The sequence below is a fragment of the Chinchilla lanigera genome, unplaced genomic scaffold, assembly GCF_000276665.1.
Source record: "Chinchilla lanigera isolate Chin_1 unplaced genomic scaffold, ChiLan1.0 scaffold00100, whole genome shotgun sequence".
NCBI classification, from domain to species: Eukaryota; Metazoa; Chordata; class Mammalia; order Rodentia; family Chinchillidae; genus Chinchilla; species Chinchilla lanigera.
Genome location: NW_004955501.1, coordinates 5,919,589 through 5,936,787, shown reverse-complemented (window position 1 = coordinate 5,936,787; position 17,199 = coordinate 5,919,589). Strand labels below are relative to the sequence as shown.

General features: G+C 39.1%; 2 protein-coding genes across 6 annotated transcripts in view; one reads left to right on the top strand and one right to left on the bottom strand.

Moving 5' to 3' along the window:
- Nucleotides 1-17,199, bottom strand: part of Acad11 (acyl-CoA dehydrogenase family, member 11) — a gene marked incomplete at its 5' end in the record, with an annotated part of 81,459 nt that overhangs the window by 15,999 nt on the left and 48,261 nt on the right. For both annotated transcript variants that reach the window (XM_005406834.2, XM_005406835.2), the window contains 5 exon segments: nt 4-75; nt 1,819-1,904; nt 2,463-2,529; nt 14,859-14,957; nt 16,324-16,431. In XM_005406834.2, the coding sequence (XP_005406891.1) occupies nt 4-75; nt 1,819-1,904; nt 2,463-2,529; nt 14,859-14,957; nt 16,324-16,431 (432 nt within the window).
- Ackr4 (atypical chemokine receptor 4) lies at nt 8,053-14,061 on the top strand. Of its 4 annotated transcripts, XM_005406830.2 has the most exons (3): nt 8,053-8,841; nt 9,313-9,727; nt 12,528-14,061. In XM_005406830.2, the coding sequence occupies exon 3, from the start codon at nt 12,537-12,539 to the stop codon at nt 13,587-13,589; it is 1,053 nt and encodes a 350-aa protein (XP_005406887.1). In that variant the 5' UTR covers nt 8,053-8,841; nt 9,313-9,727; nt 12,528-12,536; the 3' UTR covers nt 13,590-14,061. The 4 variants fall into 4 exon arrangements, with proteins under 4 accessions (XP_005406887.1, XP_005406885.1, XP_005406890.1 ...); XM_005406828.2 differs by having other exon boundaries at nt 8,053-9,727; XM_005406833.2 differs by lacking the exons at nt 8,053-8,841; nt 9,313-9,727 and adding an exon at nt 10,650-10,922.

Sequence of the window (17,199 nt, the reverse complement as noted above, 5' to 3'; positions counted from 1 at the left end):
CACCTAGTATTAAATTGGAAGCAGGAACTCGTACTTGATTAAAATGGACCTCAAAATGTCCTCCATGTAAATAATCTATAAAACAGAACATAAAATTTTAAAGACACAAATGAGCTGACTAAAAAAGAGAAGTATAATTACTCTTCAGGAGTACAAGTACTTAAAGAAAGTAGGCTCTACAAGACCCATATGTGATGACATTCCCAGGTAGATCTTAGCCCAGAACACGCAGCACCAGCAGTCCTGAAAACTTACCACTTGTCTGAGTTAGGAAAGATTTTACAAAGCACTGGATTCAGAGGTTTTCTAATTCATTCTCTGAAACTGTAGAGCCGTGGAAAACGAAGGCTGGGTTTCACACTCTAACAAGACTACAAACTTCAAGTTTTTATGGGATCCCAAAGGAATTTTGCTTGTGTGTTGGGGGGAAGATTCAGTGTTTTAAAAAATTGAAAATGAGTTATACACTCAAATTTCTTATTTCATCATGATGGCCCACAGTGCCCGAAGATGCCAAGGGCCTGCTGGAGGGGCAGGGCAGGCTCAGCGTGGGCAGGAAGCAGAGACGGTGCCATCACTCCGGCGCGTCGCTCTGTGTTTGCCTCGTTCCACTCATCGCACTTGAAAATGCGGGCGTTTGGGCCCGTGAGGCTGGGAGCAGACTCGCTCCCTTCTCTTGGAAGCACTCTTCCTCCTCAGCATGTTCTAAAGACAGCCTCACGTGGACCCCACCTCTTCTCCCAACAGAACTAATGACCAGCCCTCCCCACACTGTCTCTTTCGGCCTTATATATACGGAAGTGGACAGATGCTGGTTAATTTTTCACACTGAAAATTCAAAAGTAGGTCTGCAGTGGCACCTTCATTCTGAATTCATTTCGGTGTCTTTCAGGAGGTTGTTGTGCAGCCCGCCAACTTCCTATGTGTAATCTGCTCCTGCGAGCTGTATGTCCCATCTGTCCCCTCACTTAGCATATCCTAGAGTGGCATTCACAGAAGGTTATGGTGTTAAACGTTCTATAAAGCTGCAATTCTTATTCTGCTGTTCAAACATATGTATCAGTCACATTCAGCAAGAGAGAGAAAGCCATGGAGAAAAGGAACATGAAATTCAGTCAGCTTTTTCATAGCATCATCACCTGGCGACATGCTATATCCTTTACCTGCTTCCATGTTTCTCGTTATTATTTATTTCCTTCCAGCAACATGTAAGCTGCAGAAGGGCAAGAAACTTAGTCTACTGATTTTATTAATGTGCCCCAAGGACCTCGAACAGTGCTCGGTGCTCCATAAACTTGCTGAGTGGACGATCTGAAGAGCATGGACCCAACAAAGTGTGTGCGGTCGGTAACAAAAGTAACCTTGTTTCTTAAAAATTATACCCAAGAGAAGAAAGGAAAAGCTTTACACTCAAATAAGGTAAAACTCAACTTCGGTTTAACAGCTCTGAAAGATTAATTGAAAAGTTGAACATGGAGACAAAAATTTAATCCTACTGTAGGCTGCCTTGATTTACTTTATCTGTATCTGTTTTGTTAACCCATATTCATAAACAAGAGAGAGAAGACAGGCAGCTAAAGTTGCTGTTCCTTAAAGACAACCTGCTCTTTTCCAAACAGTAAACCAAGTGAGGGCGAACGTGGTGCCTCTTTATGAGCACCATCTCCAACTCCACCTGCACAGCAAGAGAGCTGCCAGGGCCAAAGGGATTCCCAAGATGACATCTCCTACATTCAAATACTATCTATTCCCTTCGGTGCTACTCCAGATTCTAGTCTTCTGCTTGCTAATGGGTGGACATTCATGTTTCGTACTTACCCATGTAGCCAAAAACTGACAACGGCCTTATTAATTCTACTCCAGGTGTGTTCATTGGAACGAGAATCATGCTGTGTTGTTTGTGTCTAGTGAAAAGAAAAAACAGGAAAAGTCTGCTAAGAGAATGAAGTGTTGTTAGCATGTAGCCACAAAGACAACCATAGCTAGAGTGTGAGCTGTGTAAAAGACGCACTTGGCACAGTCTGATCAGGCTGTGATCGGGAATGAAAACAGTGATGTGGAAATAAGTGAAAGTTGTTTGGGGTCTCTGCTCAACAATGGTAACCGGGAAAGTCTGTAGGAAACATTGCCAGGCTGTGGCCTTTGACAGAGACATCTAATCCTGTCAGTATCATAGACAAGTCTGAAAAATGTTCTATCTAATATCCAATCCAAACAGCTAGATGATTCTGTAACACTTCCTAATGCCAGAAATTCTTCAGGGAAGAATATACAGCAACATTGTCTAAGATGTTTTCCAGATCTCTCTTTTAGCAAAATATCTGTGATCTGCAAATATTTAATTACACAGTATATGTTATACTATTATGATTTGTGAGCTCAAATGCTGTAAGTAAATTAAGTGGACAAAAGGAAAGGTTGAATTGTCTCTAACAGATTTCCCAATCAGAATGCTTTATTACCTGGACTCAGTAGGACTTTTAGTTCTCCCCAAAACAACTGCAATTTTGCACTTGGGATTCCCGGCTCCTAAAAGCAGGGGGAAATGAGCAGAATATGTTATAAAAAGAAATTTCTCATTTGACATTTCACCCAATCCTTCCAAGTTTGTCTCTGGCAAAAAAACAGATGGGAAAAACCTTTGACTTGTTAAATTAATAATCCTTGTTGTACACCACTGTGTGTCACCCAAGAAAAATGCTTAGGCGAGGACAAGATTGGATTCCATCAATGAGAGCAGCTGCACACAAACAACCAGTAGTCAAAGAAACACAGAACAGCCGTGACCCTTCAGACAAAAAGACGGCTGTCTTGTCCCACCATTCAGACGGCAGCATGCTAGGAAGGGTGGGACAGTATGTCTGATAGAGCTATGTGCCATACATAAGATAAATTATACGTAGCTAATAAAATATTTTATCTGCCCACGTATATGAAGACAAAAGACCTGAATTCTCATTTATTAATTTAGTAAGGGTCAGAAATTTGCCAAAATAAGGTATTTCTCATTTCTCATAATGCAAAATTTTATTTAATCCCATTTCAGGAGTTACAAGGATTTCTCATTAGGGGCTTTGTGCGAAGAAGTAGATTTCATATTTGCCACAAATCTTAAGTACCCAGTTCCTGAAGGAAACTACCGTGGAGTTGGTTTCCCAACTACACAGCCACAAACAGCAGCAGAGGGCTTACTTCAACACTCACTGCATCTTATGACCACCTCCTATAATATGTATAAAGGAGTCCTTACTAAGAGACATACTGAAATATGTGTAAGGAAATGATGTACTGTCTGGATTTATTTAAAAGTAAGAGTACCATTACGGCTTTCATAGCATTCTCAGTCTAACTGAAGAGGTACTACAGTGTGATAGAAAAATACAGTGTACACTTAAATTTTTAAAACTTTATTACAGCAAAAGACACATTGCCTTTAATTTCCTTCAGAATACTCGCCCTCACTCTGCACACGTTTAGATCCTCCTTGTTCATGCCACTTTCTGAAGTGGTTTGGGGAGATCCTCTTTATGTCTTTAGTTGTGCTGGTATGGCTGCCTCAGTAACCTGAATCAGTTCAAAACGTTTATCTTTCGTGGTCACTTTGACTCTGGGGAAGAGGCAGCAGTCCTGCGGTGCCAGTGCCAGTGAATAACGTGGATGAGGGCATGCATATTATTTTATGAGCCTGCCTCTCTGCTGGGTGGCACTCAGTAACAGCACTACTGAATTTCTGATCACACCGCATGAAGACACCCACTAAAAAGGACTTCTAGAACCGCTTTAGGAAAGTGGCAGGAATGAGGGGTAACAGTGTTCAAAGTAAAGAGAGTATTCTGAAGAGGATTAAGGACAATGTGTCTTGCACCCTAATTTTTTTAAAGTTAAACACTGTATTTTTGATCACCCCTTATAAATGGAGAAAACTATGCAATGGAAATAACCTAGAATTTCCTAAATAAAATTCTGAGCAAGTAACTTTGAACTCTGGTCCAAAGCCCCCTTTTCTAATACTCAGAATACATCACTTTTTTCTCTAATATTTTCTAATATCATTCTTGCCTTGTTCTACCATGGAAAAATTGTTATTGCACCTTTAAATACATGTACAATAGATTTCAGATAGCAGGTAAATTTTTAAGAAATTCAAAAAACAAGGCAAATGGTTCTTTAATTCTGCCTCGCTCAGTCTAACATAGAGAACAATTCAGATTCTAAAACCTGAAACATCTAACTTGGCTTTCTTTATGATCATTACATTAGGGAAATAAGGGTGAATGAATAGTTTATAAAATTCAAAATATTTTTGCTTAATCTTGATGTTTCAGAAAAATAAGAGAAAAAAATCCTTATAAATACATCATCTCTTTTTAGCTATAAGCAGAATTTGGCAGGTACAACAACTGAAACACCCTCTATTCCGGAGAAGTTTTGCTTTTGTACACTGTTTTAGTTAATGAACAGGATGTAAAATGTCAGAAATGAAATATATCGAGGAAATATGTGTAGTCCAGAGAACATTTCAACATGTCTATTGTAGGCCTTCATGAATGAGAACAGATGACATGGACGAAATGGCTTTGTTTTTAATCCAGACTCTGGAATTTCAAGACTATTCGAGTGCCAAGGTTAAGCCAGGCTGGAAGCTGTATCTTCCTGATATTCTCTGCTGATGAATGTTAACTTCCAGGGCTCTTAAAACCACATGGTTGGCCAGATGTGGTGGCGCACGCCTGAAATCCCAGCGCTTGGGAGGCTGAGGCAGGAGGATCGCTGTGAGTTTGAAGTCAGCCTGGGCTATAAAGTGAGCTCAAGGCCAACATGAACTGCATAGCAAGACCCTGTCTCAAAAAGACAAAAACAAAACGAAACAATCAAAAATACAGTAAAGTGTTTAACTTTAAAAAAATTAGAGTGCAAGACACATTGTCCTTAATCCTCTTCAGAATACTCTCTTCACTTTGAACCCTCATGGTTATCCAAGTCGTTTCCTAACAAAAGGAAAGAGGACAACTGGAGGAATAAGATGACCACTGCACACGGATGTGGCCCGAAGCAGCTCAGAAGGTGATGCAGATGATGATGTTAATATAAAGCACAGTTTGCTACCCACAAAGTCTTGGCCTGTTACTTCTGCCAACATTGGATTTCTGGGGTAAGATACTTAAACTTCTTTTGGGTACAAATTGAATATTAACAATTCAAAGTAGAATTAAAGTATTATTAGTTAATTACTATTTCATAATAAACTTTCAAGTTACAAGAAATATCTATCATACAACCCATGATTAAGGGAATATTCCCAGGCATTCACTTGGAGCATGTATTATGCTTGAGGGGTAAAATACCTTTTGACAGTCACTGAAATTACCTCAGAAAAGCTTATATCTAAATAATAAATATTCAGTAAATTCTACATGCTTCTGCTATTGCTCCTGCATCATAGAATATGCCCAAGTCAAAAATCCCCAATAGCTTGGTGTGGTGGCATATGCCTGTAGGCCTAGAACTCTGTGAGGCTGAGGCAGGAAGACTGCAAGTTCAAAATCAGCTTGGGCCACTTAGTGACTTAGCAAGACTAGGTCTCAAAATTTTAAAAAATAAAAATCAAAAGGGCTGGTGATATAGGTCATTATGAAGACCCTGGGTTTAATACCCAGTAATACAAAAAGAAAAAAAAATCCACACAGATTAGAGCTGAATTTTTTAAAAAGTTAAATAATTAACCTATAAAAAGAAGAAAAAGTTAACATTTATTAAATCTCTATGTGGAAAAGTATTTTAAGTTTTAAAGGAAATGATCAATTGGTTTATCTATGTAAAACTGTTATACGTTAAAAGCAAAAAAAAGGAAAAATATTTCAACATCTGTGGTAAAATATTTAGAATACTTTTATCCTCAAAATATAAAGAACACTTGAAGATCAGTGTGAAGACAAAGAGCAAATTTGCAAAAAGAAGAAATAATAACTAATCCCTCCATGCCTAGTGATCCATTTCCATAACATAAATGAAATGTGTTCTCTTCAAATTCTTGTTCCTTGAATTTTTCTAGGTAACATATATACATTTCATGCAAAAATTCAAAAAAATTTCAATCTTTGGCATAAATGGGTTGAACAGATTTTTGAAGTGTTCAACTTTACCACTAATGAAATAAATATAGAATAAAATAATAGTGCAATACCATTTTACCTATTAACTGGCAAAGATAATATTCAACATCAGTTTATTGCCCAATGTTTCACACATGGGTATGGAAAAGTACACCGTATATGTTGCTAGTCATAGCTTCTAGGCCTTTCAGCTAAGATCAAGCATAGAAAGCAACATGTTAGCAAAATACATTCCACTAGCAAGGTTTTAGGGAAATAGGCCTTTCATACATAACTGGTGGGAGAGAAATACCATTCCTACCCAGTACAATTTGGCCCTGCCATCAAAATTACAAACGTATGCAATGTTTCACCCATCAATCCCACTTCTAGGGCTTCTCTTAGGAACACGGTATTTCAGGGTTGAGGAGGTGGCTTAGTGGTAGAGCACTTGCCTCACATACACGAGGACCTGGGTTCAAACAATTCAGGAAACAATAACAAAAAACAAAAACAAGACAAAGCAAAGTGAAAAAAAAGACCACTGGGAGTCAACATGAAATACGGCCGTTCTTGTAGGAAATAACAGATGCACGAGATTATTAACTGCAGTGATATTGCTTGTATTTGCAAAGAGTTGGACATAAACCAATGTCTACCAGTAAGAGACTTTTGAAGTCTAATGTGGCACGTCTAAACAATGAAACTCTTCTAAAATAAATAAGGACACTTTTCATGCAACAACATGGAGGAAGTCCAGGATTATTATTCAGTATGGACAGTATGAAACACTATTTTTGGTGTAAGAAAAAAAAGGATGATTATATATGGTTAGTCATATTCTTCAAAATGATTTTGTGAGATTAAATTCCTTTTGACAATATTTACAAAAATACTCTCCATAATATTTTTGTAATAATAAAATGCTGGAAATAATCTAAAAATTCAGTTACAGGAACACAATACAGTAAATTATGATAAACCGTGCAATAAAATATTCTTTAGCTACTGAAAATGCCATTTAAAGTGAGTTGAAAATAATATACGCTTTAAGTAACAATGTGTTGTGAAAGACTGATACAATCTGAATTCAACACAGGATGGATGCTAAGGAGAAATGATAAAGTCATCTAAGTTGTGTCCAATATATGTCTCAGTATCAGTGATATTCACAGTGACATACAGTATGTAGTTAATCAAACATCTGTCACTGTTAACAGTACAAGAGGAAACATAAGAACTGGATGAGAGGAGAAAGATTCTTTAGGAAAAGGACACATTATGTTAAGGCAAGAAATCATTTGGGTATTACATTTAGAGAAAACTAGAATCATAATGACTCAGTTAGGGCCATGGGAAGAAATGGAAGAGAGGTACAGAAAAATGGCATTGAGGAAACATCAAGTACGTACTTTAAAAAGCTGCTTAAGGTACGTGATGCTTCAACTTACCCTCTAAAGCTACATGACCTTCATGTTTTGCAAATTTCCCCTCTTACCACCCATTGTCTTAGTTCTGTGTGGAGAAGAGGAACAGAGAAAATACAGCCAACAGTGAGCTAGTGCCACCATGACTCACACAGGTAGAGCTCACTCTACGGCAGCAGCAGCAGCAGCTCACTTCAGTTCTGATGTCCTGTGTGCCCTAAGGGCTGGGTCAGTATTTGTGTGAGTGAATACTTGCAAATTCAAAAGATGTAAAGATTGCAGCACCGTAACCGACATACAGGACAGGAGTCTAATTTATAAGAGAGCATGTGGTTGTTTGGGGCAGGTAAACAAGGGAAAGAACGATACTTTGAAGTATCTATAAAACAATTTTAAGACTCTAGAATAGATGGCATCATGGAATACTAAAAACGTGTAAGAGATAGCATGATAAAACTAAAATCTAAAACTAAAGTTGTGAAATCAAAATTTCACCTGCAGTATGAACCTTGTATATCTGTGCAGGACAAGTTACTTAAACATTGACTGATTTGTTGATTCATGTATGTACTTATTATTCCGTAAACTGACACTATGAGGTAAAATTCCAAGGTAAATACTGAGAATGCATGTATTCTCAGTATTTGAAGTATTCTCTCAGTATTTTCAGTATTCTCAGATGGAAGACAGAAAGAAATCATAAGCACTAACAACAGAGAGAGATGGTCCTGTAAGAGCAAAGGAAGAGGTGGCACTGTCTGATCTAATTTGGGAGGATTATGGAAGGATTCCTGGAGTAATTAATATTAAGGTCAGACCTGAGTCTGATCCTGAACAGGAGCTAGGAATCTGAAGTGGAGTGGGAAGGGTATGCTAGGCAGGAATATATAGATGATCGAGAAAAATAAACAGTAAGAGAATGGGAAAGACCAGACAGTCCAGCTAAAGCAGTGATAAAAACGTTAAGAGCAATGTCCTTCAGAAGGCAGCAAGGGGTTGGAAGAATGATCCGTGAGGGCAGGAAGGCAGGCCTCCTACAGCAACGCTAGACCGCTCAGCAGTGCTAATCACACTCACCTCTTTGCAACTTGGCACATGTGACTTGACTTTGAGAGTGTGAGATTGGCCGTGGTGGGACAATGTGTACCATGAACAATGGCAAAGGCTACAAATATAGGTGCTGAGCTGATCTAATTGCACCCCAGTGATGCTCTGGCATAAAGTAGGACGAGAAACTGGCTCAGACATACACTGCCCTCAAGGAGGAGAAAGAGGATGCAGGCGAGCCTAAGGGGCTGTTTTCCTGTGAATTAATGAAAAAGGTTAGCCCAGTCAGCTGGGGGAAAATGGCCTGGGTCTAAAATTACTCCTGCAGGTGGAGAGTGAGGCTGGCCTTGCATAACAAAGTAAATAAGGCAACAGCCATGCAAATGTGAAGACTGAGGTTGAAGGGGACCACCAGCGCACGTCTCCCTAATGTCTCTCTTTCTCTTTCATTTGTCTGGAAGCCTGGGGAGCTACACAGCCTCCCAGACAGCAGGCTTTTGAAGGTTTGTACTCTGGTCTTTGGAGAGAAGGGCTATAGGAAGGCGAGAGAATTGAAAGCTAAAGGCACAGGTGAGATCACAGATGAAAGAGTACAGAGATGCCAGGAGCCTAGCAGTTTAAGTAAAATATTAAGTGATATGTCATAAAATGATTAAGTTCTAGTTAATGATTATCCATAATTTCATCTTTGATAATTTAGTCTTTAAAAAGATAATCTTCTGAGTTAAAATATTTTTATTTCCTAGACAAAATAACCTGGGAGAGGATTTCTCTAAATGCTACCAAGTAAGGGCTGGGCTGTCTGCACACTCCTGGGAGAATCTGGTTTTGCCTTAGCAGTCAGTCAGGGAGCAGCTGCAGGCTTTTGCTTGTTCTCTTCGGCTCAGCGGAAAGTGAAAGATCTGTGATTTTGGAAACAAGCTGGAATTCTTTCAAATGTGTATCCTAGGATACTCAAGAACTTAGATGTAACTTCACAGGACGGTTCTGCATAAAGTAAAAGCCATGTGCTCATAAGGTTAAATTTCCTTTGGAAAGTCCTCTGGATCCAACGTTAAGGCGGAGTGTAAAACGAAAACAAAAGTAGCAGCCCGTGTTAGAGGAGTCATTTGATTTTCCTCTCTGCACTCAAGACTGCTTCTCTCTGCTGGCTGAAAACAGGTTGGTTTGTTCTTTTCTCCTTTTGACTCAGATATAGTATTTTTAAAGCCCAAAGATGTTTGTATTTTTACCTAGGTAGTGGGAGATTTGATGCATAAACGTTTAAACATTTTCATGCACAAAAAGAGCTATTTAAAGCAGCTGTATATACTTCACCCTTGAAAATCTGAATATAGAATGAAAATATTATTTTCTATATCATTACTAATTTGTAAAACTTTGTGAATGAGAAAACAGGTTTTGCTATATGACTTTTCTGCTTTTTAAATAAACATGTTTTCTTTTTATAATCATTATAAAAACACTTAAATGTCTTTCCATATATCTGCCAGAAGTATCTTTTCTGCAGGCAATTTCCATTCCTATTCTTATTACTGACTTTTTAGTACGATTATTACTTCAAAATATTCTTGCTCAATCTTACATTATTTGGCCATATTATTCTTTATCATCAGGTTCAAGATTTCTGTCATGAAACAAACAAAGTTCATATTGTATTAATAGTTAATTCATAAAAAGTATGAAGACCATGGTAGTCTTCTGGGTTGGAATTTTTCGAATAATTTAATGATAGACTGGTTATTTTAAAGTGCTGGTTCTTGGCTTTTGCATAAGGAAAGCAATCTTCCTTTAGTACTTTTCCTTAAAGGACAACCTTGACTTTGCTTTACTCATTCAAAAAAGGCTGGCCCAGGATGAATGTAGTTACTATGTACTACAAATGTGTACCAAAGAAAATCAGAAAAATAATAGGGCTGCGGATGTAGCTCAGCGGCACAGCATCTGCCTGGCAAGCATGAAGTTGTGAGTTCGATTCTGGTACCAAAAAAAAAAAAAAAAGTAAAAAAAATAAAAAGCTAGCAACTTTAAGACATTTCTTTTGAAAATGAACCATGTAAGTTAACACATTTGAAAATATTATTTTTTTAACACAAATAAAAGAATTTTGAAATTATTAATTTTAATTGTTAAATTAAATAAGTATAAGGTTACTTGAGATTCTTCAAAGAACAAAATTAACCAAAGGAAACAGAAAGGCTAAAGAAAAAAAAAACCCCTCAGCAATATAATAAAAATGTTGAGAGTCATAATGTGCATTGTGAGGCCTGGGCCTTCTGTGCAAGCTGATCATAGTACTGTGGGGTGCTGTTAGCAACATAGCACAGTAATTCAACACTGAGGTACGAGGCTCCTGGTATGTCATCCATACTAGAGTAACAGTTTTATACCTGTTGGCAAAACCTTCAGTTTGGCAAATGCTTACTGACCAGCTAGTGTGTGCCAGGCGTGCTAATAAGCTTTAATTACAATCACAGATCAAACAGGCCATAGTTTGGGGAATTTGGAGCCTAGAGGGACAAGGCAATTGGGCAATTGGGCGAACACATCTTTCTTCCGCACAGAACACGGGCTATTCTCTGGACGGCACGTGCGAGATCAGGAAGCCCTCACAGGAGGTTAATTGAGTAGCAATGCACTCTGCAAAGGAGCGATGAGAAAGCGATGAAAGAGCTGGATGAGCAAGATGTGGGCATCAGCAGTAGCAGGGCGTGTGTCTGGAAATCAGCATGTGACTACCCTCACACGGGGCACAAAGTGGGGACAGGGCAGCAGCTGCAGGGGAGACCACAGCACACAGGGAGACTTGGGTAGCAAGGCTAAGGCACCGGGATTGGGTCTTTCAGGGAAGGCAACATGTCTTCCAGGTAGGGAGCTACCAGGGCGCCGGCAGATTGGCAATCTAGAAATAGAACACCGGTAGCAATAAGAAAAACGTTTTTCAAAAGGAGGTGGTGAGGAGGCATAACAACAGGACGCCAGCTAGGATGCAACTGCAGCGGGCCGGGGGGAAACGTGAGAGTCAGACGGTACAGAGGACTACACAGCGCAGACTGGGAGAGGGGGAGAGCTCTGAGACTCATCTGGAAGGTACAGTCAGCACTGACCGGCTGAATGGGAGTCAGAGGTGAAGGGAGGAGAGAAGCCAAGAAGCCCAGAGGTCGAGGGGCTGACGGTGCTACCGGTAACAGTACGTGAAGAGCAAGTGGGTCGGAGTCTGGAGGGAGGCCGAGTAACGGAGGTCTTGTTTTACAAAAGGCAATGAGTGAAATTCAGTACAAATAATGTAACTAATTTAGATTAAATTTATAAGTTAGGGGGCTGGGGATTTAGCTCAGCGGCAAAAGCGCTTGCCTGGCAAGCGCAAGGTCGTGAGTTCGGTTCCTGGTACCGGAGAAAAACCAAAAAAAAAAAAAAAATTAAAAAAAAAAAAAAATAAATAAATTTATAAGTTAGTAACACAAATAAAATAATTTTTGAAATTATTAATTTTAATTGTTAAATTCAATTATTAATTTATTTTCATTTTTAAATTTACTGTTTTGCAGATATACCCTATAAGATTCCCGAAGCACACATGTTAAAATGAGAACATTTTAAAATTCCCTTTAGTTGAAATCTGATTAAATTCTTATATCTTAAAATTGTTATATCTACATTTACATACGAGTCTTCAATGTGATTCAGGATTTAATTATAAAGAGAGTTTCCAGAGCTACCATTCACCCTTGCTGTGAGGATCCCAGAGCTGCGCACAGACTTGTACAAACACAGGGCGGTCACTAATCTTAGAGATACAGTCCATACCCCCACTAAAGCTTTGCAAAGAGTGGAGATTCCGGCTCACACAGGCTACAGCAACCATCTGTTCTCTAGGGAAAGAGCAAAACGCACACTAGGCAAAAGCTGCCTCCCTGTAAGCAACACTAAGTTAGTATCTTGCGTTCTTTTTGTCATCCAGATCAGAACCATGGCTTTGGAGCAGAACCAGTCAGCGGATTACTACTACGAGGAGCACGAAATGAACAGCACTCACGACTACAGCCAGTACGAAGTGGTCTGCGTGAAGGAAGAGGTCAGGAAGTTTGCGAAAGTTTTCCTCCCTGCCTTCTTCGCGGTTGCTTTCATCACTGGGCTTGCAGGCAACTCTGTGGTGGTGGCAATTTATGCCTATTACAAGAAACAGAGAACCAAGACAGACGCATACATCCTGAATCTGGCCGTGGCTGACTTGCTCCTCCTGTTCACCCTGCCTTTCTGGGCCGTCAATGCAGTTCACGGGTGGGTGTTAGGGAAGATGATGTGCAAAGTAACCTCAGCCTTGTACACAGTGAACTTTGTCTCGGGAATGCAGTTTCTGGCTTGTATCAGCGTGGACAGATACTGGGCAGTCACTATGGCCCCCAGCCAAGCGGGAGTGGGAAGACCTTGCTGGGTCATTTGCTCCTGTGTCTGGATGGCTGCCGTCCTGCTGAGTATCCCTCAGCTGGTTTTCAACACGGTGAATGACAACAGCAGGTGCATCCCCATCTTTCCCCGCCACCTAGGAACGTCGATGAAAGCGTCCATTCAAATGCTGGAAATCTGCCTCGGGTTTGTGGTTCCTTTCCTCATCATGGGCGTGTGCTACTCTCTTACAGCAAGGACGCTCCTGAAGATGCCCAACATCAAAAAGTCTCGGCCCCTCAAAGTTCTGTTCACGGTGGTGATAGTTTTCATTGTCACTCAGCTGCCTTATAACATCGTCAAGTTCTGCCAGGCCATAGACATTATCTACGCCCTGATCACTGACTGCGACACGAGCAAGCGCATGGATGTCGCCATCCAGATCACAGAGAGCATCGCACTCTTCCACAGCTGCCTCAACCCCATCCTCTATGTTTTCATGGGAGCCTCGTTTAAAAACTACATCATGAAAGTGGCCAAGAAATATGGGTCCTTGAGAAGACAGAGACAAAATACAGAGGAGATTCCTTTTGATTCAGAGGGTCCTACAGAGCCGACAAGTTCTTTTACCATTTAAATGCAACATGCTCTGTCTTCTGCTTGGATGCACATGAATGAAGCTTCTCCAGATAGAACATGTGCATTATTCTGAAACTCAGACATCAAACACTGTTTTTGCAATTTATCACAAAAAAGCAGCTGTGGGGAGGGAGAGGACAGAAGCCAAGAAGAGGGAACAATAAACATAAAAAACATGAAAATTAAACTGAACAATATAGGAAAGTATTAGTAACAGGCATAAATTAAAGCACTGTGCTATGAGAGGAAGCTCTTGAGAGGTGAAGGAATAGTTTTGTGTCTTGATTACAGTAGTTGTTACACAAATCTACACGTGTGATGTAATGTTTCAGAATTCTACAAACACATTATACCGAATTCAACCATTCAGTCCATCCGTGGAGGAAGGATACCCAGGATGATTCTGTACTATCTTTATAACTCCCTGTGACTTTATAATAATTTCAAAATAAAATAATTTTTTAAAAAAATTTGCAATATGGCAATCTAAAACCTATTCATAGAGGTGCTTGTATTAAGAGGAATTATAATTATTTTTAATTTTCTAAATTATAATATAAGAAAAATTCCTCTGCATAATTTTAGAACTTGAATAACTGTACAGCAAAAGTTAATCTTTTTGCTGTTTCTTAACTGGTAAGTAATTTTACAAAATTCCAGAAAGAATAACAACTGACCAAAAAACAAATAAAAACCTTAAGTTCTTCTGGTGCCTTTATACATTCCTGGTAAGTTCCTAAACACATAGCTTGCTTATGATGTCAAATTTATTTAGTAATAACTAATTATCTTAATAAACATTAGGTTTCTAATGTATATTCAAGGAATAATTACCATGTTAGAATAGTATGAGGTCGAGTCTTTTTTAACTTCCTAGAGTTATAAAATATGTGTCTATTGGTGGAAGTTGGCCAACAAATGTTATCCTATGTATAAAATTTCTTATTTTTCAGTGAAACATTTGGACTTTCAAGTAATAAAAATATGTACCACAAATTATTATTACTATTATTATTTAGTGCCAAGGCCTTGTGTGTGCTAAGCATGAGCTCTATTACTGAGCTACGCCCTCACCCCACAGTATATTAGTTTTAATAATGTGTTGAGCTTATCTTTTTACAATTATTTTTCCTCTATTTCTAAAACTGAGCATGCTTTCAAAGGCGGAATTTAAAGAATTATGATCGTGAAACTAATAACTATGAATCACAGCATTATTCTGCTGAGGATTGATCTGATGAGTAAAACATTTACCCCGAACACTTACCACTGCTCCACCATTTCTTGCCATTAATTACATAGCTATCTCCATCTCGTTCAATGCTGCATTCAATATTTGTGGCATCACTTGAAGCTACATCAGGCTCTATAAATAAACAAAAGTTGAATTTATAGGCAGGCAGACATCATTATTTTGCACAAGAGGCTTAGATTCAGGAGTGCAGATTGAGGACATAGGCATCCTTACCTTCTCCGGTCCTCTCCTAACCTACACATTGTAGGTATTCAATAAACATTCAATGGGAGAGCAAATGAATGAATGAAGTCTGTGGAATACTGGGGATCGGTATTCTGAATAGTGTCCTAGCTCGCTCTCTGATATCTAACTCAGGACACAAGTCACTTAGTCATTTAGCTGAACATCAAACATAGATTAAAATACTGTCTTTGACTTCTCACAGTGGAAGTCTGTACTAAATATTGGCAAGCCAGGTCTCCCCACTATATGTTTAGTATCTTAAACAATTTCTCGCTGTGCCTTACAAGATCCACTGGGGAGGCAGTCCTCAGTTTATACACCTTGCGTTTGTTATAGTCTGCTCAACACTTAAGGTCTCCAGAAAGTTTTTTTTAAAATAACTACTTTCCTGTATGGCATTTAAGAACTGGATAGTTCTTATAGTATCTGCACTTATTAATATGTTACTCTTTTAAATGGGTCCTTCGGATATTTACATATTTTATTTCTGAAACGTGAGACATTTTTGGAGAAAGGGCACTCTGTATATATTTTGTAACCCACAGTGAAAGAACACATTATGCTGCAGGTCTTCAATAATGCCTGTTATTGGGTTAAATGAAAGCCAGCTTTCTTCTTATAACTGTTACAGAAAACAAACTCTGGCTGTCATTAAAAGCACTGGAGAATTCTGCCCAAACAGCACTCAGTTTAATAATTCTATATGGAATCATAAAATGATAATGACTTTTGTCTTTTAAAGAATTGTTAATTACTGTTTTCTATGTACAAATGGTAACGAAGCCATATTTATTGTTTCCCAGTTTTATTTCCCACAGGATTATAATTTGAGCCATGTGTCCAGCAATGGTTACAGTTCTGTTTTTCTAGACCTATGGAAGAGTTGAGTATCTTATATCACTATAAAATTATCCCAAAGATGAGTATCTCACACATCAGAGTAAAAATAATCTTAAATATCCAAAGAGCACTTTTAAAAATGCAAGTTAAAAGATTATGAGACTAGGTTTACTCTGCCACAAAGGTTAAGGTAGGCTACTGGAAGACATCAGCTGATGCCCTCCCACAGAGGCGGGCACGTTTATTCTGCACATTTAAAAATGATTCACCTCAAAACTGGGCTCAAAACAAACACTGACATGTTTGGCCCTAGGCAAATGTGAGCGAAATGCAGAGCCACCCTCCCCCCCGCTTCCTCAGCTCGCCTGTCAGTTCAGGATGACGGACCACTCTCGGGGTGATCCGCCTTTACCTGTCATACAGAAGGCAGAGGTGATGTCCCCTTGAAGAAGAGGCTCCAGCCACTGCTGCTTCTGCTCCTCGCTTCCGTACAGGTGCAGTACCTCCATGTTCCCCGTGTCTGCATGGAAGAAGAAAAACTGCGTTTTACACGTGAGCTGACCAATATGAAACCCACCACTTATGCAGATGACACAGGCAGGCATCTTTTAAGAAACTGCTTACTAACAACAATATTCTGATAGTGCAAGTCTCCAAGTCATTCACAAGCAGATTCATGCTTCTGAGCCAATCTTCAAGAATCTTCAGCCCAGCCCAAAACACCTCCTTCCTCCGAGCTCCCACAGTGCTGCTGTGTTTTTGCCTCTAATGTCACTCTTGCTTTTGTGCAAGACAGACCACCTAGCAAAGCACTAGTCTTCCCTCAAACAGGAGAAATACAGAATCGCTGCCTGGGACAGAAAACAGCAGTGATAATTTCAAAGACCCATGTTTCTCAGTACATGATACACTGTGGTATCTTTCTCAGCTACAAAGAATGTTTGAGTTTGCCATCAGCAAAATACTCCACATGCCTCTCTGATTTCCACTGCTATCTAAATTTCTAAAACCACTCCCTTGCACACTGATTACTTCAGATTTGAGGAAATATGCTTTAGCATCACTCTTATCATGATGGTAAGGATAGCTGTGAAATGCCTATGAGAACTGAGTCAAGCCTAAGTAAACTCTACATGTATTTGTGCTCAGTTAAGACACTCTCAACAGAACTAATATTACATCAAGATACACAAAATTCTTGGTAGATTAACACAAACTTAGTATTTTTTAAGTGAGAGAGAAAAGTCAAAGTATAATTAATGAAACTCATTGCTTTCTTTGCTTGTTT